This window comes from Crotalus tigris, unplaced genomic scaffold, assembly GCF_016545835.1.
Source record: "Crotalus tigris isolate CLP2741 ecotype Arizona unplaced genomic scaffold, ASM1654583v1 scf7180000020588.15403103151:6194809, whole genome shotgun sequence".
Taxonomy (NCBI): Eukaryota; Metazoa; Chordata; class Lepidosauria; order Squamata; family Viperidae; genus Crotalus; species Crotalus tigris.
This window is the reverse complement of record NW_024098092.1, coordinates 201,446-225,868: the sequence shown is the minus strand read 5'-3', so window position 1 is coordinate 225,868 and position 24,423 is coordinate 201,446. Positions and strand designations below refer to the sequence as shown.

The 24,423-nt window shown below is 56.3% G+C and overlaps 3 protein-coding genes across 16 annotated transcripts in view; 2 read left to right on the top strand and 1 right to left on the bottom strand.

The window, feature by feature from the left end:
* Positions 1–24,423, bottom strand: part of HSPG2 (heparan sulfate proteoglycan 2) — a 110,122-nt gene that overhangs the window by 78,395 nt on the left and 7,304 nt on the right. For 10 of the 14 annotated variants that reach the window (XM_039367729.1, XM_039367731.1, XM_039367730.1 and 7 more), the window contains exon 1: positions 2,834–3,024. In XM_039367729.1, the coding sequence (XP_039223663.1) occupies positions 2,834–2,890 (57 nt within the window). In that variant the 5' untranslated portion in view covers positions 2,891–3,024. Of the gene's footprint in view, positions 1–2,833; positions 3,025–12,421; positions 12,561–24,423 lie in introns of those variants that run through there. The other 4 variants (XM_039367739.1, XM_039367741.1, XM_039367742.1 and 1 more) reach the window with 2 other exon arrangements.
* Positions 7,389–11,120, top strand: LOC120319188 (proproteinase E-like). Its single transcript, XM_039367743.1, has 8 exons — positions 7,389–7,460; positions 7,997–8,088; positions 8,277–8,374; positions 8,547–8,681; positions 8,806–8,942; positions 9,032–9,174; positions 10,536–10,688; positions 11,006–11,120. The coding sequence occupies exons 1-8, from the start codon at positions 7,421–7,423 to the stop codon at positions 11,027–11,029; spliced, it is 822 nt and encodes a 273-aa protein (XP_039223677.1). The 5' UTR covers positions 7,389–7,420; the 3' UTR covers positions 11,030–11,120.
* On the top strand, positions 14,751–19,002 carry LOC120319189 (chymotrypsin-like elastase family member 3B). The gene is made up of 8 exons (XM_039367744.1): positions 14,751–14,823; positions 14,983–15,068; positions 15,287–15,384; positions 16,191–16,325; positions 16,405–16,541; positions 16,635–16,777; positions 18,621–18,773; positions 18,927–19,002. Exons 1-8 carry the CDS (start codon positions 14,784–14,786, stop codon positions 18,942–18,944), a joined length of 810 nt encoding a protein of 269 aa, XP_039223678.1. The 5' UTR covers positions 14,751–14,783; the 3' UTR covers positions 18,945–19,002.

Here is a 24,423-nt window from a genome sequence, read left to right as displayed (position 1 = left end):
TGTCCAAGGCAGGCGATGCCCGCTTCCAGGAAGCCCCGGAGGCCGAAAGCAGGCCTGCCCGGTCAGTGCCCGTGCCCCAGCCTCCAGCTTCGTCTCCTTGACCCTCCGACCGGCTCGGAATACAGTTTAGTGCCACCGGTTATTCCCTGCTGGAGCTCCTGGTCCAAAAAACGGGGACGCTCCTCTCCCAGTCTCCCTGCCTAAATTATCCTTCTGAGCTCACTCAGAAATAGCAGCCACCGCAGGCACAGGGAGAGATGGGTGGGGAGGAGAGGAGGACTAGATCCCCCCCCCATATCACCAGGAAAAGAAGGCATCTTCCGAGAATTCCCAGCCGCCCAGTCAAAAGGGCTTTGATGCCCACGGGAGGCCGCTGCTTTGGGGCCAGTTATAACTGCCTCCTCCGGCCTCATTTCAAATGCGCTGGAGTGGCCGGTGATTAGGGGCAGTGGTCCAACTCCGCCGGAGACTGGGGGACGGGGAAGGGGGGGGGTGTTGGTCAACAGCAAGCAAGGCAACACCCCTGGAAAGAGGTTTTTCCAAACAGCTGGTGGGGAGGATCCACAGGTGTGGGCCCAAGGCCAGGCCCCACCCTTGCCAGGACAGAAAGCCACTCAACAGGGGAGGATTCGGGGGGGGGCGAGCCTGGTCCGAGGAGGCCTTGCTTGCCAGCCCTGCTTGTGGGGAAGCTGCCTCCAGCCGGGCTTCCCTCCTCCTCAACCCCACCGCATCACTGGCACGGCTGCCTGCCGTGGTCCCACCCCCTCCAACCTGCTTATCGAGCATTCCTCGCTGTGCTCTTTGCCCTCTTTGCAGCCAGCGGGGAGGTGGGGGGGAGAGCAAAAGGGCCTCCCCAGCTTAACCCCTTGCATCGAAACAACACACCCAGGAAGTGGAGGGGAAGGCACGTTTGGCAAGCAGCCTCCCCCCCCCAAAGGAACGTGCTCCCGTGGAGGAAAAAAAAGGGTCTCACCCCAAAGACCCTGCCTCCAGCATCTGGAAGCTCTCATGGGCAGAGAGGGAACCAGAGGGAGCCCCGTCCGAGAACTGGGTCTACCTGCGGAGTGCTAGGAGGGAAAGGGGGTGCAGGTCATCGGGGGGGGGGCAAAGCATCCCATCCCAGGTGGGGTGCTTGACAGGTATAGCAGCGAAGCAGCTGAAAATGACTCTTGTGTGTGTCTCCAGACTCACTGACGGCAGGAGGTTCCCGTCCCTCACTTCCTCACCCCACTGAGAATCCTCAAAGCACCCAAAGAATGAATGAAGGTTGCAAATAGGACCACACAAAAGACCTTGTTTGGAGCACCGCAACCCACAACTGGACAGAGCACAAGAGGCAGCCACGTTCGCCTTTTTGCCCGCCCAGGAGAATGTGGCTCAAAATGCTCTACAACCAAACCTACCCCTAGGTCAGGGGTAGGCAACCTCGGCTCTTTTATGACTCATGGACCAACTCCCAGAATTCCTGAGCCAGCATAGCTGGCTCAGGAATTCTGGGAGTTGAAGTCCATGAGTCATAAAAGAGCCGAGGTTGCCTACCCCTGACCTAGGTTAACTGTTTTCTCCCCCCCCCCCCAGGAGATGCAAGACTGCTCAGGGACCCCTCCCAAAATGTGATGGGCCGGAAACCAGCCCCTTCTTTCGCAACCAGTACACAAGAAAATCAAAGCAGGCGTGCAGAATAGGAAAGTTATTCTGATCGCCTTGTGATCTGCAAAAGACAAACGGCAGGCAGTCTGGAATACAGTGTTAAACCGATCAACACCCCCCCCCCATTGAGCAACATGGAAAAGTCATCTACCGGTTGAATGGCTTTCCCAAATGAGCCCATCTTCTGGAGCAGCATAACACACACACACACACACACACACACACACACACCTTCAAAGACGAACAGGGTTGAGATGAAACAATCGTCCACAAGAGACTGGACTGGGAGAAATCTAACCCAGTTTTAGCAGCACTCTTCTCCCACCCAGGCAAGCAAGGGAGACCAGGCGCCGTGTGGCGTCTGTGGCTGACGCCTGCCCAAGGGTTTGAATGCCCAGAATAGAAGGTGGCATGGACCAGTTGGAGAACAGGGCCAAGCAAGGCCGTGCCCAGGCAGCAGGCTGGGCACGGGGGGGGGGGGGAACCCAGCACTGTGCCATCTGCTTGTCAAACGGGGCCGATCTTTGCCTCTGGGGTGCCCAGCGCCCATCCTGTGCACTCAGACCGCAGCCCCATCCTCCTGCACCCTCAGCCAGGCTGCCCACAAGGCTGCAACTGGGCAGGCCGCCCGCCCCGTCAGGAATGCGCCCTTCAGCCCGGCCGTCCAGGGAGGGGCCGGGAAGCCGTGGGATCCCCCCACCCCACCCCCGCCAAAAGTCAGGCACAAGGGCGCCCATTGTTCAGCAGGAGCAGGCAGGGCCGGAGAGCCGCCTGGACGGCGGCTGCCCACCTTGGGAGCAGAGCCCGACGGCGTCCGGGCCACCAAGCGGAGGAGCTGCCGGGCCAGGGACGGAGGAGAGCGCCAAGCCCTGGCCGGGCCGGGCAAGGAGCGCTCTCCCCTGCGGCAAGCAGCGCCAGCCTGGCCCCGGGGGCTGCGCGGGAGTCCCCGGGGAAGGCGGAGCGGCGCCGGCAACTGCCCGGCTCTCCTCCAGCCGGGAGCCCCGAGACGTGGCGAGCGAGGCCGGGCCCGGCTTGAGCCAAGTCCGGGCGGGCAGCCCAGCGCCACGAATGGAAGCCGCTGCAGCCGCCGCCGCATTTAAAATTAGAGTCCCTCGTCCTCCCTCCCCCCCCCCGCTCTGTCCTAGGCGCGACCCCCGGGCACCCCCAGCCCTGCCCCGCTTACGCTCAGCACCGCCGCGGCGCAGACGGCCGCCACCAGCGCCCGGCCGCGGAGGAGCATCGCGGCTCCCGGGGCGAGTCCCGCAAGCTTCGCCTTCGCCTCCCGGACCGGCCCTGCTCGCTTCTGCCGCCGCTTCTGCCGCCGCTCGCTGCCTGGCTGCTGCTCCGCGCGGGGAAAGGGCGAGCCCGCGCCAGCTCCAGCCAAACTTTTTCCCCGGGACTCTTGGCCCCGCCCCGACGGCGCTCCGGCAAACCCGGCCTGGATTCTCCGGCGGACGGGCGCGGGAGGAGGCGGTGGCGGCGGCGGCGGGGCGGGCTCGGAAGCCCCCCCACACACACACCCCACGCTCCCTGGACACGCCGGACACGCCTGTCCCGCCCCGCCAGGCCGGCCTTCCTCCTTGAAACTGGCCCGACGGCAAGAGGGTCAGGTTGGAAGGGGAACCCGGAGGTCATCTAGCCCACCCCCGACGCTGCTCTCTCAGCCTCTCCGGGAAGAAGGCTGTTTCTTCCTCCTCTGAGCTAGTCTTCGAGAGGGGGCGCCCCTGCTTAGACATCCAGGACAGGCAGGCTGCCTCTGATCTAGGGCAGGGGGGTCTTCAAACGTGGCCCTTTGATGACTGGTGGACTTTGACTCCCAGAAGTCAACGCTGGCTGAGGAATTCTGGGAGTTGAAGTCCACCCATCTTTAAAGTCGCCAAGGTTGGGAAACATTGCTTTAGAGCAGGGGTCTTCAAACTTGGCCCTTTGATGACTTCTGGACTTCAACTCCCAGAATTCCTCAGCCAGGCACGCTGGCTGGGGAATTCTGGGAGTTGAAGTCCACCCATCGCCAAGCTTGGGAAACATTGCTTTAGAGCAGGGGTCTTCAAACGTGGCCCTTTGATGACTGGTGGACTTCAACTCCCAGAATTCCTCAGCCAGCGTTGACTTCTGGGAGTTGAAGTCCACAAGTCATCAAAGGGCCAAGTTTGAAGACCTCAGATCTAGGAGTTTGACTGGCAGCTGTGAAGTCTTCCCCCTGGGATGCCACCCAAACGCACGAGAGGGGGTTCCATCTTGTGGCAGGGTGTCCCACGGGTTAACTGCAAGTGGTGGGAACCCGCCCGGTCTCTCTAGTCCAGTGGTTCTCAACCGGTGGGTCGGGACCCCATTTGGGGTCGAACGACCATTTCACGGGGTCGCCAAACAACACAATCTGCCATTTTTCCCCCCTTTTCCTTAGCTGTGCTCCTGCCTTTTATTCTATTGGCTTTCGAAAGCCTATAGAATAGACTCTCTTGAACAGTCCTCAACTTACGACCGGGTGGGGGGGTGTCGCGGCATTAATAAGGTTGAGAACCACTGCTTTAGTCTAATCTATGCCTTTTCTTGCTCTTCTTTGGGGCAGGGTATCCATCAGGGTGCCCTCATTTGAGCAACGGGGTCCTTCGCTTACGCACTTTTGATGTTTCAGTGACCAAAGTCTCTGGACAGTTTGTGAATCTGACCCTCTGTGGGGCACAGCTGCCCCCTCCAGGTGACCAGGCCAGAAGCTGGGGGTCATCCCGAGGAGGCAACCCCTCCGGTAGGGATTTTACCCTCTCAGAAAAAAAGCTGCTCCTAGTCCTCTTTGAGGAGGGGCCAGGCAATTGCCCAGGTACCTCAGACAGATCCAGACGCAGAAGCCAGCTCTGCCCACTGCAGACACAGTCCTGGATGCTCTTTCGAGATGACCACAACAGAAGCGTCAACAAATGGACAGAAAAGCTGCCAGCCTCCACGTTTGCACTTGTTGTTGTTAGTTGTGAAGTCGTGTCCAACCCATCATGACCCTATGGACCACATTCCTCCAGGCCTTCCTGTCTTCTTCCATCTTCTGGAGTCCATTTAAGCTCATGCCTACTGCTTCAGGGACTCCATCCAGCCCCCTCATTCTCTGTCATCCCCTTCTTCTCTTGCCCTCCATCTTTCCCAGCATCAGGCTCTTCTCCAGTGAATCCTTCCTTCTCATTAAGTGGCCAAAGTACTTGAGTCTCAACTTCAGGATCTGGCCTTCTAAAGAGCAGTCGGGGTTGATCTCCTCTAGGACTGACCGGTTTGATCGCCTTGCAGTCCAGGGGACTCAGGAGTCTTCTCCAGCCCCAGAGTTCAAAGGCCTCCATTCTTTGGCGCTCGGCCTTTCTTACGGTCCAACTTTCACAGCCCTACATTGCAACTGGGAAAACCACGGCCTGGACTATACGCACTTTTGTTGGCAGGGCGACGTCTCTGCTTTTGAGTATGCACAAACTGGCCCTTATTTTGCCCAACGGGAACCTGCCACAACCTGGCACTTGCTTCTCCTCTAGAAAACGGGGGCCTCGGAGAAGCGGGTGTAAAAAAAAAAGATCCGTACTCTTCTTCCCTGGAATAGATCTCCGGACTGAAGCATGCCAAGGAGAAGGAAGCGGGCAACAGGAAAAATTCTGCCTTACAAGCAAACGCTCGTTGGCGCAAGCTGTTTTTAAATAGCAAGCAAGAAGGCCTATATAGGCCTCCTGAAACAGATGGCGTGGGGCAAGGCGAGGAGGAGGAGGAGGAGGAGGAGGAGGAGGAAGAGGAGGAGGAGACAGAAGCACCATCTTGGGCAGGGGTCTCCAAGCTTGGCCCTTTGACGACTCGTGGACTTCAGCTCCCAGAATTCCTCAGCCAGGCACGCTGGCTGAGGAATTCTGGGAGTTGAAGTCCACGAGTCGTCAAAGGGCCGAACTTGAAGACCCCTGATCTTGGGGCTCACCACCATTCAGAACAGCATTGGGGGACCTCGGAGGCCCGAGGGCTCAAAAACGGGCTTGGTTTTTAGGACAACCAGCAACGCAAGCCTCACCTCTCTCATAGCCCGGGGATCCCGGATCATGGCTAGGACAGATGGACAGAGATGACGGCCCCTGCTGGCTCTTACGAAGGGAGCCTACCCCTTCAAGAGCAGTCTACCTTTGAGCACGGGAGAAATGACAGGAGTGGCCACCGTGCAAGCCTTGCCCAGACATGGCTTCCTGGCGCACGGATCTCGGCCATCCGAGGGTGGCAAAGCCGCCTGGCGCCGTGTGTCGCTGTGGCTCCCCGGGGGCCGGACTTGGACCTTCGCACCATGGTGGCTTGTTCAGAAGCACACCTGTGGGAAGGCGAGGCAGCTCGGCACGTCCCACGGGGAGCCCTAAAGCTGGCACGCTTGCCTTGCCACCTGAGCCACACTTGACGCAGCCCCTCGGCGGCTCGAGGCCCTCTGGCTCAAGTGAGGGGCGTGACCCTTTGGGAGGAGACCCCTCCCCACGACTCAAACAGACCCTTTCCCCCCCCCCGGAAGCCCCTTTGGAGGCCGTCTTTCTGGAAATGGAAGTGGCACAACCGTCCAGTCCTGGGTGCTCAGCCTCCGTTGAGCCAGGGAAGGACCAGGGGTCCAAAAACGGGCCATCCTTCATGTCCCCCTCCCCTGCCCTTGCCCCTCCCTCTTCACCCCCCTTCCTCCCCCCTGTCCCCGTGCTCCAAGAGTCACCTTCCTGCCTGCTCCAGCAGGTTAATGATTTCTTAGATAACCTGCCCATCTGCTGGGCTCCCAGGCCCTGCCAGGAGAAGCAGCAGGTGGGGGGGGGAAGTCTTCAGGGACACCCTAGCTGGGCTCTAGAGGCCCCAGAAGAGCTGAAGCACGTCCCGGTCTCCCACCAAGCACTTTCTGAAAGCCCCCCACCCCCAGTCTGGGACTGCTGCGTCTCTGGGATCCGGCTCTTTTGGTGGAAAAATCCCCAAACAGCAGCCCGAATCCTGGAAACTGGAAAAGCCCCAGCCGGGCAAGGCTTTGGCCAACTGACCGCCCCCTTCTTGGGGGGGGGGTTTGGTGACCGGCCACCTCCCTTTCTTATCTGACTAAGGATCTTTCTCCTTTCTTCCTTCCTCGGCTAGTCAGGCTTTGAATGAGCGTATTAAATGGGGGGGGGCGAAGAGACACCGACATTACCATGAAAGGCCATGAAAGAGAAAGCCGAGCGTTTTTTTCCAGAGCTTGGCTGCTACAGATGCCAAGAGAGACGGCCCAGAGAATGCCCCTTCAGCTCAGCCTCTCCCTGGCTCTAGTTTTCTGCAGATGTCGAAGAAGAGGCCTTCTGCTGATGCTCAGAGGCGCTCTCTCTCTCTCTCTCTCTCTCTCTCTCTGTGACAGCCTGGGGGGGGAGATGGGGTCTGGAGTCCAACGTGCTGGAGAGAGGCCGGTCTCTTCCCATGGGGGGGGGCAGGTCAGCCCTGGAACCCTTGGCCCTCTGCGTACGGAGCGCCTTGTCTCTGCGCAGCTGGTCCCTTCTCCACACTGAGACAAGGTTCTAGTCCTCCTGGCCCCAGAGAGACGTTAACCTGAGTAAGAGCTTCGTGCTGTGGGCCCATCGGGGCCTTGCCCTGCCAGCACGGATTGGCAGTGCCCCAGAAATGCCCCTGGCCCCCCCACCCTTGTCCTCCGAACAGCTGTGGCTCCAGGGGGCAGATAGGTGCCAGGGACCCAAGGCTAAACCCTGCCCTTGGACTCGGAAGGGGTGGCATAAAAGGGGCTGCAGCTACTCCCTCTGTCCACTCTGCCATCAGCATGTGGAGACTCCTTGTCGCGTTCCTGCTGGCCGCCGAGGGTAAAGCCCAGCACCCGGGCAGGGGCGGGCAGGGCTACGGGGCACCTTGACGGGCTCCTGGCAAAGCCGGAGAACGAGGCTCCCAAGCCGGGCAAATCTTTTGCGGTTGGGTTCTTCTGCTTCCTTCAGCTGGGCCGGGGGGCTCTCCTTTCTCCAGGGCCGCTGAACCTCGCTCCCAAGAGTTGGGGGGCCTGGCTCTGGCCAGCCCTTGGCGGGTGAAGGGCTGTTTAGGCAAAGCAGGCAGGGGTGTGTGTAGGGGGGTAAGGGGGTGTCAGGCTGCTGTGGAAGCAGACACACCGGCTCCCTTTGCACAGCTCCAGGCATGGAATTGGCGTTTGCAGAAGGGGGGGTAGCAATTGGGCAGTGGCTACCCCCGAAATCTTTAGCCGACTCTTTGCGCAAGGTTGACTAGTATTTCACTGAGTGTGTGAATGTGTGTGGGGGTGTCTTCACTCTCATGTAGAGAGTGAGTGGCCAGGAAGACCAAGGCAACTCCGTGTGACTACCTGGTGTGATTTTTCCCCCCTTCTGCACAGCCCACGGCTGCGGGGATCCCTCCTACTCCCCCGTCCGAACCGGGAGGGTAGTCAATGGAGAAGAAGCTATTCCTCACAGCTGGCCCTGGCAGGTAAGTGAGGCGACACCCCCCCATTCCAAATAGCCCCACCAGAAAGGCAGGGAAAAGAGGGGGGGGCTTCTCTGCCCCCCCCAGCAGAGATCATGAACTGCTAATGCAGCACACTCCGGAGGGAGAGAGAAAGGTCTGGGGGGGGAAGGGTTGACAGTAACAGCCCACCCACCTCTTGTTTGCTGCAGGTGTCCCTGCAGTACCAGTCTGGTGACTACTTCTACCACACCTGTGGGGGGAGCCTCATCCACCCCAACTGGGTGATGACCGCCGGACACTGCATCTTGTGAGTCCCTTCGGGCACCCCGGGGCTGGGGCTGGGGGACTCGGCGCAGGACGGGCAGAGGAACCCCTCTGCCCCAGCCTTTCCTGGGGGAGGGAGGTGCCTCTGCTCACCGAGAGGGCTGAAGCAGGTCCAGCCCCCCCCCCGATCTCACCCCGCTGCCCCCTCCCATCAGTCCACAGTATCGCTACAGGGTCGTCCTGGGTGACCATAACCTGTTCACGGATGAGAGCTCAGAACAGTACATCCTGGTTAACCCTGGGGACATCATCGTGCATCCCGGCTGGAACCCCAACTGCATCTCCTGCGGGTGAGTAGAAGCACCCCTGCGGCAATGGAGGCAGAGGGGGGGGGGTGTCTTCTTGCAAAGGAAGTCCCAGGTGAGGAAGGAAAAAGTCCCCCCCTCCAAAAAAAACCTCTGGCACTTCTTCCAGAGATGACATTGCCCTGGTCAAACTCTCCCGCCCGGCTGTGCTCAACGACAAGGTGAAGCTGGCCTGCCTGCCCCCACGAGGAGACGTGCCCCCCAACTATGATCCCTGCTACATCACTGGCTGGGGCACGCTTTACAGTAGGTCCTGGCTGGGGGGGGGAGGTGGGCACGGGAAGGTGGGTGCTGGAAAGAGGGAAGCCATTCGCCGAGTGTCGTTTCTCTTGCAGCTGGAGGCTCCATCCCTAGCAACCTTCAGCAGGCGCTGCTGCCAGTGGTGGATTACCCCCACTGCTCCCAGCCAGACTGGTGGGGAACAACGGTAAAGGAGACCATGGTGTGTGCCGGTGGGGACATCAAAGCTGGCTGCAACGTGAGTAGAGGCTCGTAGGAGTCTAGGGGAGACAGTCTGGGGTTCAGAGATGTGTGCTGAGATCCGGGCAGAGGAAGCTGGAAACTCCTTTCCTGGATTAGCAGGCCTGGCACTGCCACCCCGCTGGCATTGCGGGGAAATAATAATAATAATAACAACAACAACAACAACATAACACCCCAGACTTAACAATTGTCGATAAGAAAGGCAAACAAGTCTGGAGACTGGACGTGGCAGTGCCTGGAGACAGCAGAATAGAAGAGAAAGAACTGGAGAAGATAACAAAATACAAAGACCTACAAATAGAAATAGAAAGACTGTGGCAAAGGCAAGCAAGGGTAGTACCAATAGTCATAGGCGCCTTGGGTGCAATCCCAAAACAACTGGAGCACCACTTGAACACCACTGGCATTGACAAATTCGCTATTAGTCAATTGCAAAAGGCGGCCTTATTAGGAACTGCTTCCATCTTATGACCATATCTGTAATACCATCAAACATCCCCATCTGCCTATCCCAGGTCCTGGGTAAGGACTCGATAGGTAGACAAAAATGCCAAATCCAGCCTGAACATCTGGCTGACTGTTCAATGATCCATAATAATAATAATAGTGATAATAATAGTAATAGTAATAATAATAGCTGGAAGGGATCTTGGAGGTCATTTAGTCCAACCCCTGCTCAGGCAGGAAACCCTATACCATTTCAGACCAATGGCTGTCCAGTTTCTTCTTTAAAACTTCCAGTGTTGGAGCATTCACCGCTTCTGGAGGCAGGTTGTTCCACTGGTTAATTGTTCTCACTGTCAGGAAGTTTCTCCTTAGTTCCGGGTTGCTTCTCTCCTTGATTAGTTTCCATCCGTTGCTTCTTGTCCTGCCTTCAGGCGCTTTGGAGAATAGCTTGACTCCCTCTTCTTTGGGGCAGCCCCTGAGATACTGGAACATGGCTATCCTGTCCCCCCTCGTCCTTCTCTTCGTTAAACTAGACATACCCAATTCCAGCAACTGTTCTTTATATGCTTTAGCCTCCAGTCCCCTGATCGTCTTTGTTGCTCTTCTCTGGACTCTTTCCAGAGTCTCAACATCTTTTTTACATCGTGGTGAACCAAAACTGGATGCAGCATTCTGGCCCTTCCAGCTTTGTGTGTCTGGGCAAAAGGCTCAGTTGCTGGAGAAACCATTCCGAGAATCCTGTCCCTGAGCAGGGGGGGCTCTGTAAGCAGCAGCCACTTCCAAGAGAGACGGGATTTGCACGGGCTGAGGAACGCCCTTGTCCTGCCGCTCACAAGCTTTTCAGGCAGCTTAGGGAGATAAAAAAAAAAACACCCCAGCAAGCTTCTGAGGATGAACTGCCTATTTCAGGGTGACTCCGGGGGGCCCCTCAATTGCCCAGCTGCAGACGGCCGGTGGTACGTTCAGGGAGTGACCAGCTTCGTCTCGGCATGGGGCTGCAACACCTTGAAGAAGCCCACGGTCTTTACCCGGGTCTCGGCTTTCATCCCCTGGATTGAGCAGGTATAGCCCAGTCCCCATATCGGGGGGGGGGGGTGAGTGGGATGGAGAGCCCCCCTGCCCAGTTGCTGCCCCCTTCGGAGTTCCTGGTGTCCGTCCCTTTGCCTCCAAGCGGGACAATCGGTTCGACGTTTGCGCTTGAGTGATGCCGCGGTCTTCAAAACGGCCTTCTCCTTTTCCACCTGCCCAATCAACAGCCTCTGTCCCCTTTGGGTCAGGGAGAGAAAGCCAGCCTTGTGGGTCAGGCCATTCTTGCACACTCCACCAACAAGCGCCCTCGCACGCTCCCTAATCCCAGGTCGTTGCTTTTTGCCTTGCAGGTCATTTCCAGCTATTCACCTTAAGCAGAAAGGGCTGGCATTTCCAGATTGAGTTCTTTGTGTGTGTGTGTTAAAAAAAAAAACAACCACCACAATAAACGTCTTCCTGATGGCAGCACGGTTGTCCTTTTGTTGGTCCGGTTCAAATCCTCTCCTCTCCGCTGTCATCCAGGGGGTGCCACTGTGTTTGGGGGGGACACACACGCCACAATGGGGCGTCAATTTCCTGATCTCTTCACCCTCTCTGAGCCGGGCGGATGAAGGGTGCAAAACTCTGCAGAACTACGCCGGGGTGATGCCTGCAGAAGCTCACCAAAGGTTCAAACGCAGGGGAAACCTTTTACTAGCTTTTAAAGAGGGTCACTAGTCAGGACACGTGTTCCGTTGTCAAAGGAGTAACGGGACAAAGAGTTCCCGTGTCGGAGGCCCACGACAAGCATAAAGAAAAGGCGGGATATAAATAAATACACAAATACACTTTTAAAACCCCATAAATTTAAGGAGGAGAGAGAGAGCTAAATCAAGAAGCTTCATTTCCGAATGCCAGGAAATAACTCATCTGCTCTTCTTTTTTTATGAAAATATATACCCCTCTTGGGGGTTAATTTCTACACAGACCACCTAACACGTGTGTTTCATCTTCTTGATGGCCATAAATCTCAAGCTGGTTCCTCTAAGCCAGTGGTTCTCAAGCTTTTTAATGCCACGACCCCAACCGGTCGTAAGCCGAGGACTACTCAACTGGCGCAGCACCGTTTGCAGAATGGGACTTTTGGCGGGCTCAGGAGGGCAGAGACAGCCTGGACAATTCCTATTGGCTTTGGAAAGCCAATAGAATTAGACTCTGTTCAAGAGAGTCTATTCTATTGGCTTTCAAAAGCCAATAGAATAAAAGGGAGGAGCACAGCTAAGGAAAAGGGGGGGAAAAATGGCGGACTGCGTTGTTTGGCGACCCCCGTGAAATGGTCGTTCGACCCCAAATGGGGTCCCGTCCCACAGGTGGAGAACCACTGCTCTAAGCTCAGAGAGAGGGGGGAGGGAGGAGAGAGGGAGAGAGAGAGAGAGAGAGAGAGAGAGGGAGGAAGGCAGGGAGGGAGGGAGGGAGGGAGGGAGGGAGGGGGAGGGACAGAGAGGAGGAGGGAGAGGGGGAGAGAGGGAGGGAGGGAAAGGGAGGGAGAGATAGAGGAAGAGGGAGAGAGGGAGGGGGAGGGAGAGGGAGAGATAGAGGAAGAGAGGGAGGGTGGGAGAGGGAGGTGAAGGGAAAGAGGGAGAGGGAGAAGGGAGGGGAGGGAGAGAGGAGGGAGAGGGGGATGGAGAGAGGGAGGAAGAGGGGGAGAGAGGGAGGAAGGGAGGGAAGGGGGGGAGAGGGAGAGAGAGAAATCAACACCACACTAAAGAAGAGGAAGCATCTCTTACCTTTCCTCGCTGGTCTTTCTCTCTCTGTGGGCCGGCAGGGGAAGGGGCTGGGTGGGGGGCTCAGAAGGCCAGACGGAAGCTGCATTTGGGGTCAGGGGCCGCTTGTGGACCTCTCTGCCGGGACAGTCACCAAAGGCTCCTGTCACAAAGAAGGATAAACAAGTTCACCTGAGCGACTGATCGATGGCCTTCGGGGAGTCTACAATACACCTGGATTGCTACCAAACAGGACCTTCAGGGACCCCCACCCACTTTTTCACAAGATGCTTCAGACAGGCTGTCCTAATTTGGGGGGTGGGGCACCTCTGGATGTTCTCCCCAAAGCCGGAGATGTGAAACACACCCAACCGGGGTCCGATCCACAGAGGCAGTCAGAACGACCCCCTTCATATTAAGCCCTTTGGACAAATAATTACGCTGATTGGGGGGGGGGAGTTGTGACTCCCCCCTCTGGCGGGGGGGCATGAGGCTGGCTTGCACAGAGGCAGCCCCCCCTCAAGACAACGCATGACTGATGCCCAACATCCAAAGTGGTTCCTGGGTGTCTCCCCTACAGCTACCTGGAGGGACGTGTTTCCGTTAAGTTTATTCTCTGCTGGAATAGACGCTTACACAGGCAGTCCTCAGCTTACGACCGCGACGGAGCCCAACATTTACTCAGTTGCTCGGCGAGAAATTTGTGAAGTGAGTTTTGCCCCATTGTACGACTTTCCTCGCCACGTTTGCAAACCGAACCCCTGCAGTAACACGATCGTTAAGTGGATCTGGTTCCCCCGTGGAAGGTCGCAAAAGAGATCACGTGACCCGGGGACACAGCGACCGTCGTAAATAGGAGTCGGCTGCCCAGCATCCGAATGTAAATCACGTGATCGTGGGAATCAGCGTGGAAAATGGTCCTCAGTCCCCTCTTTGTAACTTTTGAGTAGTCACTACTCTAGGGATCTTCAAACGTGGCCCTTTTATGACTCGCGGACTTCAATTCCCAGAATTCCTCAGCCAGACACGCTGGCTGAGGAATTCTGGGAGTTGAAGTCCACGAGTCATAAAAGGGCCAAGTTTGAAGACCCCTGCGCTAAACTAACTGTTGTAAGTGGAAGGCTACCTGCACACATGCACACCTGTGCAGGAATGGCAGGTACACAGAGGTCATTTAGTCCACCCCAAAGGTATTGAAGGAAACACAAATGGCCCTGTGCATTGGGGGAGGGTGGACCGAACAACAGGGAGGAGATGGCAGACACCAGGGAAAAAAAGAGTTTTTCTCCTGTTCCACAGGACCCCAAAGCCCACTCCTCATGCTTTAACTCAGTGGTTCTCAACCTGGGGGTCGGGACCCCATTTGGGGTCGAACGACCACTTCACGGGGGTCACCAAACAACGCAGTCCGCCATTTTTTCCCCCCTTTTCCTTCGCTGTGCTACTCCCTTTTATTCTATTGGCTTTTGAAAGCCAATAGAATAGACTCTCTTGAATAGAGTCTAATTCTATTGGCTTTCAAAAGCCAATAGGAATTGTCCAGGCTGTCTCTGCCCTGCTGAGCCCGCCAAAAGTCCCATTCTGCAAACGGTGCTGCACCAGTTGAGTAGTCCTCGACTTACGACCGGTTGAGTAGTCCTCGACTTACGACCGGTTGGGGGGGGTCGCGGGATTAAAAAAATTGAGAACCACTGCTTTAACTGAACCGCATTGGCATCTTGGATCTACTTGCTTTGAGCACTGGGGGGGGGGCCTAAGACAGACGAGACCGCCGGTGAAATCGGGGCTCCGACAGAAAGAGGGTTTCCCGCACGGGGAAAGGAGGACAAGGAACCGGAGACCCCCAAATACCTCCACAGGGCGGGTTGCGCCCACGTGGTGTTCACACCCTTTCCAGATTTACACAGCTTGCCAAGTTAAGTCGTTCTGGGCAAACAGAAAAAAACGCACACAACCCGTGTTACATAAGCCGCCCCAAACAAAGGCTGGATCGTGTGATGACGGGCGAATTCCAAGCAAGGGGAAAAAAAATCAGGGTGGTTTTTGCACCCCAAATGGTTCTGGGCTGGGTCTGCCAGGAATACCCTTGGGAGCCAGTCCAGAAATCCCTCTTTTTTTTTCCTGGAGGGGATGGGAAAAAGCGGTGGCGATCGGGCCCTGTCGAAGGGAAAGAAATGTCTCTTCCCCAGGCCAACTTGGCGGCTTCTGGCCTTGGCGGCGTCTGGCCAAGGAGCCAGCTGTTGCTGTCCCTGGGGAAACGGCCGGCTTGTCAGGTCGTGGCTGACCCTGCCGGAGCCGTGGGCACCGTCACATCTGTGCCCAAGGTCCCTCTGGATGCTGTGGGGGGTATTTAAGGCTGGAGGTGCCCAAACGCCGCTCGGAAAAGATGCTGACGCTGCTGATTTCCGTCCTGTTGGTGGCTGGTGGTAAAAATGCATCCCCTGCCCCCCTGGGACCCCCCCCCCGGGTCTCCTAGCCCCTTGGCCTTGCCTCGGAGGAAAAGATCAGAAGCCTCTGCTCCTCGGAGGGCTAAGCCCCCAGCCTCCCTGCCTGGGGGTCTCAGTCCCCTCTCTTCTCTTCCGCAGCTGCTGGGTGTGGGCGGCCAGCCTACCCTCCCCACAGCCGGGTGGTGAACGGCAAGGACGCTGCACCTTACAGCTGGCCCTGGCAGGTAAGGCAGCCCCCCCCCAGCAGCGCAAAAGGGCACCCACAGGCGAAGCTCTCCGTTGAGCCCAATGGCCCAGCCCGGCTGGCCATTGGGCTGCCCTTCCAGCGTCCCCAGGGAGGGGCTGAGAAAGCCTGGCCCGGCTGTGGAGCTGGCTGGAGCAGGGGTCCTTGAGGGTGAGGTCCCCCCTTCCCGGCGGCGTCTCCCTCTCTGGCTTCCTGCAGATCTCCCTCCAGTACGAGAGAGATGGGGTCTTCCGGCACACCTGCGGAGGGACCCTCATCACCCCCGACTGGGTGATGACAGCTGCCCACTGCATCTCGTAAGTGGCTGGGGCACTGCTGGAGCCTCGCCCTCCCTTTTCTTTGGGGAGCCTCCCCTCCCCCTTTTTCTCCTTGGAGCCCCCAGGGGTCCATCTTGGTTCTGAGCTGGGGCACTGGGTCAGGCCCCTCCTTCCTTCCTTCCAACTTTTCTTCTTTCTTCTTTCTTTCTGTCTTTCCTCCTTCCTTCCTTCTCTTTTTTCCAATTCTTTTCTTCTTCCTTCCCATCTCTTTTTTTCTTTTTTCTTTCCTTCCTTACATTTTTTCTCCCTTCCGTTCCTTCCATCTCTTTTCTCCTTCCTTCCTTCCAACTCTTTCCTTCCTTCCTTCCTTCCTGCCTGCCTGCCTTCCTTCCTTCCATCTTTTCTTTTCTTCCATCTTTTCTCCCTTCCGTTCCTTCCATCTGTTTTCTCCTTCCTTCCTTCTTTCTTCTTTCTTCCTTCCTTCGTTCCATCTTTTCTTCTTTCTTTTCTTCCATCTTTTCTCCCTTCCGTTCCTTCCATCTGTTTTCTCCTTCTTTTCCTTTTTCCAACTCTTTTCTTCTTCTTTCCACCTCTTTTCTTTTTTCCTTCCTTCCTTCCTTCCTTCCTCCCTCCCTCCCTCCCTCCCTTCCTCTTACCCTGTTCCTATAGGGCCAGTTTTCCCTGCTTTCGTCCTTTTCAGCCTTGCCACCCTGAGGTCAGAGCTCCTGGCCCTGCTTAGGCTCTTTTTCCAAAGAAGACCCCTCCTGTCTGAAGGGGATCCAGACCCTGTCAGAGCACACTCCTCTGAAAGCCTCTGAAAGCCAGGGGGGGGATTTCTTTCCCAGGAGATCCCGCACGTACAAGGTGGTGCTGGGGGAGTACGACCTCACCGTCGAGGAAGGGCCTGAGCAGCACATCCCCATCAAGCCCGAAGACATTTTCGTGAATCCCGGCTGGAAACCCAGCTGTGTGTCCTGCGGGTAGGCCAAGGCGGGAGGGGGAGAAGGTGCCCTTTCACGGCTGTCCCACCTTCACGGCTGTCTCTCTCTTCGGCTCCAGCAGTGACATCGCCCTGCTGAAACTCTCCCACCGGCCCGTGCTGAATGACAAAGTCAGCCTGGCCTGCCTCCCCCCGCCAGACATGGTCCTGCCCAACGAATACCCTTGCTACATCACCGGCTGGGGACGTATTTCCAGTATGTGGGATGCTCTCCGCGCCGGGGCAGGGGGGGGGGCAGGGGTCTGCAGTGGGGCCTGGCAGGCAGGCCTGACCCTGTTTCCCTCCACAGCTGGGGGGCCTCTGCCTGCCAAGCTGCAGCAGGCTTTCCTGCCCGTGGTGGACTACGAGCATTGCAGTAAGCCCAACTGGTGGGGAGGCTCCGTCCGGCAGAGCATGATCTGCGCTGGGGGAGACATCCGATCCGGCTGCAACGTAAGTGGGGTGCCTGGAAGGAGGAACACCGTCTCTTTTCCTTAAATTTAAGGCAGGCTGCCTGGCTGCTCCACAGGCAAGCCCTACAGCAGTGGTTCTCAACCTTTTTAATGCCGTGACCCGCAACCGGTCGTAAGTCGAGGACTACTCAACCGGTCGCAAGTCGAGGACTACTCAACTGGTGCAGCACCGTTTGCAGAATGGGACTTTGGGCGGGCTCAGTAGGGCAGAGACAGCCTGGACAATTCCTATTGGCTTTTGAAAGCCAATAGAATGAGACTCTATTCAAGAGAGTCTCTTCGATTGGCTTTCAAAAGCCAATAGAATAAAAGGGAGGAGCACAGCTAAGGAAAAGGGGGGGGAAATGGCAGACTGCGTTGTTTGGCGACCCCCGTGAAATGGTCGTTCGACCCCAAATGGGATCCCGACCCACAGGTGGAGAACCGCTGCCCTACAGGCAGCCAACAGCAGGTTAAAACAAGAAAAACGGAATATAAATCTACAGAGGAAACCCCTTTCAAAGCAGGAAGGGATGGTGAATGCCGCCCTCTAGTGGCTGATGGGCGGTACTGACACTGTCAAACAAGTGGTTTTTGGGGCCGATTCTTCATATTTTTGTTAAGCTCTTTGGGCTCGGAAACTCCCGGAGCAGAGCAAGAGGTACCCCTTCCCCAGCTCAGAAGGACCCTCTAAACGTGGAGGCACCCAGCCCAAAGGAAAGCATTTAGACCGTAGACTTTTAAACTTGGCGACTTTTAAGAAGTGCGGGCGTCAACTCCCAGAATTCCCCAGCCAGCCCTTGGGAAGTCTTGAGCCCCACAGGGCAAGTGGGAGAGTCCTACATCAGTAAAATCTTGCGGGTTCAAAGCCCATTTCAAAGGCTCCCTCGGACAGAAGAATGGAAATTGCGAAAGAGAATTGGAATATTTGGGCAGGAGGGGGAGGGGGAGGAGGGGGAGGAGGAGGAAGAGAAGAACTTGGCATCTGTGTAATGTTTAAATGTGACCACAAGGAGGCAGCACCTGAAGGCATTTATTGTGCCGCAGTCGATGTCTCTAGAACAGTGGTTCTCAACCTTTTTAATGCCGCGACCCCCAACCGGTTGTAAGTCGAGGACTACTCAACTGGCGCAGCACCGTTTGCAGAATGGGACTTTTGGCGGGCTCAGCAGGGCAGAGACAGCCTGAACAATTCCTATTGGCTTTTGAAAGCCAATAGAATTAGACTCTATTCAAGAGAGTCTATTCTATTGGCTTTCAAAAGCCAATAGAATAAAAGGGAGTAGCACAGCTAAGAAAAAGGGGGGAAAATGGCGGACTGCGTTGTTTGGCGACCCCCGTGAAATGGTCGTTCGACCCCAAATGGGGTCCCGACCCACAGGTTGAGAACCGCTGCTCTAGGGTGATGGCCCACCAAGGTTGGCACCGTACCCCTTGCTTTCTTTTTAACGTTGGGGGCTCCCCAACGCTCCTGAGAGCGGAAAGCAGGCGGAAACGGCCTTTCCTGAAGTTTGCCGGCTGAAATAAGCCCAAGGGGCAAAGAGGGCAGAATTCTCTTCCACACCTCCAAAGAGCTAGGCACCTGCTTAAAATCGGGGTGCCTGGCCCATCCGTGGATGCCTCGGGCCATCCCAGCTGGCAGAGGAGAGCAGAGGGGGTGGGTGTGCATCTTCCTCCAGGCTCCTTTGACGTCCCCAAGGCTGTTAGTTTAGTTGTGGCTTCTGTTCTCCCAATTTCCTTGAGCCATGATTAATCGTCGTCTGTGGGGCAAGGCGGGGGCCCGAATCGGAGAGAGAGAAAGCTGAGTGTGTCGGGCCTGAGACTCTCTCTGTGCCGCGTGATAGGGCGACTCCGGCGGCCCCCTCAACTGCCAGGGCGTAGCGGGGCGATGGTACGTCCACGGGATCGCCAGCTTCGTGTCCGCGTTGGGCTGTAACACCCCGAAGAAGCCCACCGTCTTCACCCGGGTCTCTGCTTTCAACGAGTGGATCCAGAAGGTGAGCTGCTGCCTCCGTCCCTGCCCCCCCTTCCCTGAGCCTCGAGGAACGTCTTGATGGCCTCGGGGGGACCCCACCAGCCTTGTAGCGCTTTGCAGCTGCAGATTTCTGTCTTTGCCCTTCCCTACTGCCTCTAACAGCCTTTTCTGTCAGACCCTCAGGGGAGAGTGAGGAGCAGAGCTGTCCAGCCGTCCGGTTGCAGAATAAAGCCGCTGTGGAGATGCCATCCGGTCTTGTGTCCGAGTCTATATTTCCCGCGCATTGAGGGGGGGGGCAGAGAAGGGAGGGCACCCAGGCACAACAGGGGCCTTTCGACCAAGTCGAATGGGAAAAACAGCCCACCCCCCCAAAGAAGTGCTTTGGCCAAGCCCCTGGGGTGTCCCCATCTCTTCTCCCCAAAGCTCCCTCAGCATGCACAAGTGGAGGGGGGGCAGGAGGTGTGCCCCACGAGGCCCCGAAGGAATCCACTTTCTGGCTTTCGGCCATGCGGTAAACACAACCTCGCCCCATCCCTCTTGCCCAGCCTCTAAACAACTGACGGGGTTTAAACCTGACACAAATGCAACGGACGTTATTCAGGGCCCTGGGTGCCCATTGTTGGATGGCGAGGGCAGAGCTGCCCATGGACAAGGTGTGTGTGTGTGTGTTTGTGTCTCTGGCAGGCCCTGCCATCCCATTGGGGACCAAGCCCCACCTCTACTCCCACCCTGCTCTGCTTTCTTTCATCCTCCCCTTAGCACCAACTTTTTAAGACAAGGCTGGACAAGCAAACTCTGCCCTCTTTACAACCGGTGGACTTCAACTCCCAGAATTCCTGAGGCCAGCCAGGCTGGGAGTTGAAGTCCACCAGTCGTAAAGGGGCTCTAGTTGCCCAGACCTGCTTCGGCCAGCAGATGGCAGTGTCTTCACGCCCTCAAGGACCTCTGTTGGGATGCATGGGTGAAGCACCTGCCCACTCCGCCTAGAGGCCAGCATGGCCAAACCATCACCATCCCTCCATCCCCTGCCTGCCCCCAGGCTCAGAGATCTCTAAGGGGGAAGCTGGCAGGGCCCAGGGTGCCCGTCCTCGGCTTGCCAGCCCCTCTTGGCTGCAAACAGCTCCCTTCTGCCCAGAACACGCTAGTCGTACTTCCAGACTCCCCCACTGAAACTCAGCACACCGGCTTCTCTCGGCCCGACTAAAAGCTACGGGGCGCAGCTGGGCACGTGGGGCTCTGAAAAAAGGCAGGCCGAGGGGAGAGGCCAGGAGGGAGCAGCCCTGTTTGTGCTCTGCCCTCTTTCCACGATTCCTACAGCCGCGGGGAGCCAAGACTTTTTGGCAAAGCACCGTGTTTATCACCGCAGGCGTCAAATAACGAGGCTGGGAACGTCCTGAACCAAATTGTGTCCCGTTACCCCCCCCCCCGCCTCCGTGGAAGATTTTCAGACCCGGGATCCTTCCACACCAGCACATGGCATGGGCCGCACCCGGCTTGCACCCGAGAACACGCGCCGCGCACTCCTTGACGCCGGCAAACTCGGTGAACTCAGAACCCGGCCCGCCTTGAAGGAGATGCCTTGGCGCCTGGCCCAGAGTTTGATTGACAGCGCAACATGTCCAGGCTGATAGCTGGAGGGGGGAACGGGGTGGTGGTGGAGAAGCTTGTGGCAGGTCAGGCTGGAAATGGGACCGCAGGCCCACACAGTCCAGAAACTAAGATGATCAAAGGAGACTGGAGACTAAAACATACGAAGAACGGCTGCAGGGCTTGGGTTTGGCTAATCTAAAAAAAAGAAGAAATAGGGGAGACAGGATAGCAGCCTTCCAGTATCTGAGGGGCTGCCACAAAGAAGAGGGGGGTCACGTTATTCTCCAAAGCACCAGAGGGCAGGACGAGAAACAATGGTTGGAAACTGATCAAAGACAGAAGCAATCTGGAATTAAGGAGAAACTTCCTGACAGTGAGGACAATTAACCAGTGGAACAGCCTGCCTCCAGAAATCGTGGGCGCTCCATCGCTGGAGGTTTTTAAGACGAGACTGGACAGTCATTTGTCTGAAATGGTATAGGTTTACCTGTTTGAGCAGGGGGTTGGACTAGAAGACCTCTAGGTTCTATTCTATATTCTATATTCTATTCTATATTCTATATTCTATATTCTATATTCTATATTCTATATTCTATTCTATTCTATTCTATTCTATTCTATTCTATTCTATTCTATTCTATTCTATTCTATTCCTTTTTCTATTCTATTCTATTCTATTCTATTCTATTCTATTCTATTCTATTCTATTCTATTCTATATTCCGTTCTGTTCTGTTTCTCTTCTCTTCTCTTCTCTTCTCTTCTCTTCTCTTCTCTTCTCTTCTATTCTATTCTATTCTACTCTACTCTACTCTACTCTACTCTACTCTAAGGGCTGGCTGGACCAAGGGCCACAAGCGAGGCACACCGGGGCAGGCTGCCCTGTCAGGGTCAAAAGTGGGGAGGTCCTCACTGGACAACCCCCCCCCCAAGATGTCAGCCCTAGTTAGGCTGGGCGGAGAGATGGCACTGACAGCATCAGCAAGAGGAGGTGAGGGAGGAGCTCAAGAGCCCCCCAGAGACGGGTGGGAGGAGGCATTCCCAGGAGTTGTTGAATTAGGCATCCAGAAACGCCCCCCCCCCCAGTGGCCTCTCTTTTACTCATCCCACAAGAATGTGTGCTTCCAATGCTGCCTGGACACGTGCGTTCCTCCTTTGGAAGCAGCAGGGACAGAGACCTCTCCGTCCCTCCCTGCCCGCTCAATTGTGCTTACAGGCGAGGGCAGCTCTTGGGACAGTGCCAGCGCTTCCCTTATGCCTAGGATGCGGGGGGGGGGGGGCTGTTTGGAGAGAGAGAGGAGCTGGCCTGCGGGTGGCAGAGGCAAGTCAGCACTGCCCAGCCACCCGGGCACCTCTCTGGCCAAAGGCAAAGAAGGCGAGGAGAGCAGAAACGAACCCTTTTCGGCATCCCATCACCTGCCAGGGACTTGGACTGGACACGTCCCCCCCCCATCCCAGGCAGCACCCTCTGAGACACACACACACACACACACACACACACACGAAGGCAGGCCTGGAAAAGTTTTATAGTGGTACAGTTTCTTGGTGTCAGAGGCTGCGACGACGGAATGGGAGGCAGGAAAGGGAGCGTGGCACACTTGGCAGACTCTCGCTCACCCAGAGAAGTGCCCGCTCTCGGCTCCTCGGCGGCAGGAGGGCGGGGGTGTGTGTGTGTGTGTGTGTGTGAGTGAGTTACAACAGGCAGGTGCCCAAAGTGGAGCTGGGCTTGACCCATCCCTTGAAGGCCCAGACAGGTCAAAGGGCGCCAGGTCTGAGAGCAAAAGCACCAGCTTCCCCTCTGTTGGTTTTTTTTTTTTTTTTGAGGGTGTGTGTGTGTTGTAAAAACAGCCCCTCGAGTTTGTAAACAGACTTCAGGGCTGCTTCTTTCAATGAAGCAGACTGGAGGGGGGGGGAGGCAAGGAAGACTATCTGGGCTGGGCTGCCCCTCCTCTGCCCCCCTTTTAACCCAGGGAGATTCACCTGGGGAGCAGCGCCCCCTGTTATTATGGCTAGGAAGATGCTTCCGGGCAGCTGGGATCTACTCCTGTGGTCTTGGGCTCCGGCAGGCCAAATGTTTACGCTGTTGGGTGGGCTTCACAAAAGGAGGCGAAACACAGTTCGGAAAAGAAGGGGGGAGAGATGAGGAAGGCCGAGAGGTGGCTGGATCGGGGGTGATGGAGAGACTCAACCCCACGTGTCCCGGAGCCACCCCACTGGTTTCAAAACGCAGGGCTACGACCTGCAGCATTGCAGGCTGACTCTGCCCACTGCCAGCAGTTCGATCCTGACCGGCTCAAGGTTGACACAGCTTTCCATCCTTCCGAGGTCGGTAAAATGAAGACCCTGATTGTTGGGGGGAGGCAACAAGCTGACTCTGCTGGAGCCCACCCCGCCTGGGAAAGTAGGGGACCGGCCTCAAGCCTGTCCCCTGTCCGTAGCATCTGCCCCCCCATGATAATCTGCCCCTGTGCTCCCTCCTTCTCCTGGGCAGGCATGTGCTCTGAGCTAGGAAGGGACCCGGGGTCCCTCCTAAAAGGAGGGCAAAGGAGAACACCCGTGTGCCTTCCTGGCTCAAACCCAAGGTCACACTGATACAGCACTCCAAACATCGCTCCATTTCCGAGAACAGTGCAATAGTAAAAAAAAATTGGGCTTTCTGCAATGATTACTCCTGTTTTACAGCTGCTTTTTTATGGCCGGGGGTATCACGAAGGCAGGAATGCGTCTGTCTGCCGGGCAGCTTAGAGCCCGTGTTCCCACTTTATGGCCGCGACAGGGCGGCTTCTCAGGGGTCACTGTCACCGCACAGCCAGACATCAAACAGAATAAAACACGTTAAAGATTAAATCTATTATATTGCCCCCCCCCAACCAGGTCAGCGAGGTCCAAGGAAGTAGTGTTTTGCTTCCTTGTCCTCGCAGGCAGCTTCTTGGGAAGGCAACAAGATCTGTTGACCTCCATAACACTTTGCACTAAATCCGGCTTCGTTTTCCCACGATAGCCCTTAGCACAGTGGTTCTCAACCTTTTTAATGCCGCGACCCCCAACCGGTCGTAAGTCGAGGACTACTCAACGGGTGCAGCCCCGTTTGCAGAATGGGGCTTTGGGCGGGCTCAGCAGGGCAGAGACAGCCTGGACAATTCCTATTGGCTTTGGAAAGCCAATAGAACAGTGTTTCTCAACCTGTGGGTGGGGACCCCATTTGGGGTCGAACGACCATTTCACGGGGGTCGCCAAACAACGCAGTCCGCCATTTTCCCCCCCTTTTCCTTAGCTGTGCTACTCCCTTTTATTCTATTGGCTTTTGAAAGCCAATAGAATAGACTCGAATAGAATCTAATTCTATTGGCCTTCAAAAGCCAATAGGAATTGTCCAGGCTGTCTCTGCCCTGCTGAGCCCGCCAAAAGTCCCATTCTGCAAATGGTGCTGCACCAGTTGAGTAGTCCTCGACTTACGACCGGTTGAGTAGTCCTTGGCTTACGACCGGTTGGGGGTCGTGGCATTAAAAAGGTTGAGAACCACTGCAATAGAATTAGACTCTATTCAAGAGAGTCTGTTCTATTGGCTTTCAAAAACCAATAGAATAAAAGGGAGTAGCACAGCTAAGGAAAAGGGGGGGAAAAATGGCGGACTGCGTTTTTTGGTGACCCCCGTGAAATGGTTGTTCGACCCCAAATGGGGTCCCGACCCATAGGTTGAGAAACACTGCCTTAGCAATAGCCCTTAGACCTATATACCGCTTTGCAGTGCTCTTACAGCCCCCTCTGAGCAGTTTACAGAGTCAGCATATTGCTCCCCAATAATCTGGGTCCTCATTTTATCAACTTCAGAAGGATGGAAGGCTGAGTCAGGATGGAACTCCTGGCTGTGGGCAGAGTCAGCCTTCAATGCTGCATTTTAACCATTGCATACCATGGTTGGATGGATGGATGGATGGATGGATGGATGGAAGGAAGGAAGGAAAGGAAGAACAATAGCAATACGGCTTAGACTTATATACCACTTTACAGTGCTTTTACAGCCATCTCTGAGTGGGTTTACAGAGTCAGCCTGTTGCCCCCCAACAATCTAGGTCCTCATTT

Excerpts from the sequence above, each read along its gene's own strand:
- LOC120319189 (XM_039367744.1), top strand. The coding sequence starts at position 14,784 with ATGCTGACGCTGCTGATTTCCGTCCTGTTGGTGGCTGGTG. Across the intron at positions 14,824-14,982 it reads CGTCCTGTTGGTGGCTGGTG|CTGCTGGGTGTGGGCGGCCA; the intron begins GTAAAAATGCAT and ends TCTCTTCCGCAG. Across the intron at positions 16,326-16,404 it reads CCCAGCTGTGTGTCCTGCGG|CAGTGACATCGCCCTGCTGA; the intron begins GTAGGCCAAGGC and ends CTTCGGCTCCAG.
- LOC120319188 (XM_039367743.1), top strand. The coding sequence starts at position 7,421 with ATGTGGAGACTCCTTGTCGCGTTCCTGCTGGCCGCCGAGG. Across the intron at positions 8,089-8,276 it reads CTCACAGCTGGCCCTGGCAG|GTGTCCCTGCAGTACCAGTC; the intron begins GTAAGTGAGGCG and ends TGTTTGCTGCAG. Across the intron at positions 10,689-11,005 it reads TCATCCCCTGGATTGAGCAG|GTCATTTCCAGCTATTCACC; the intron begins GTATAGCCCAGT and ends TTTGCCTTGCAG.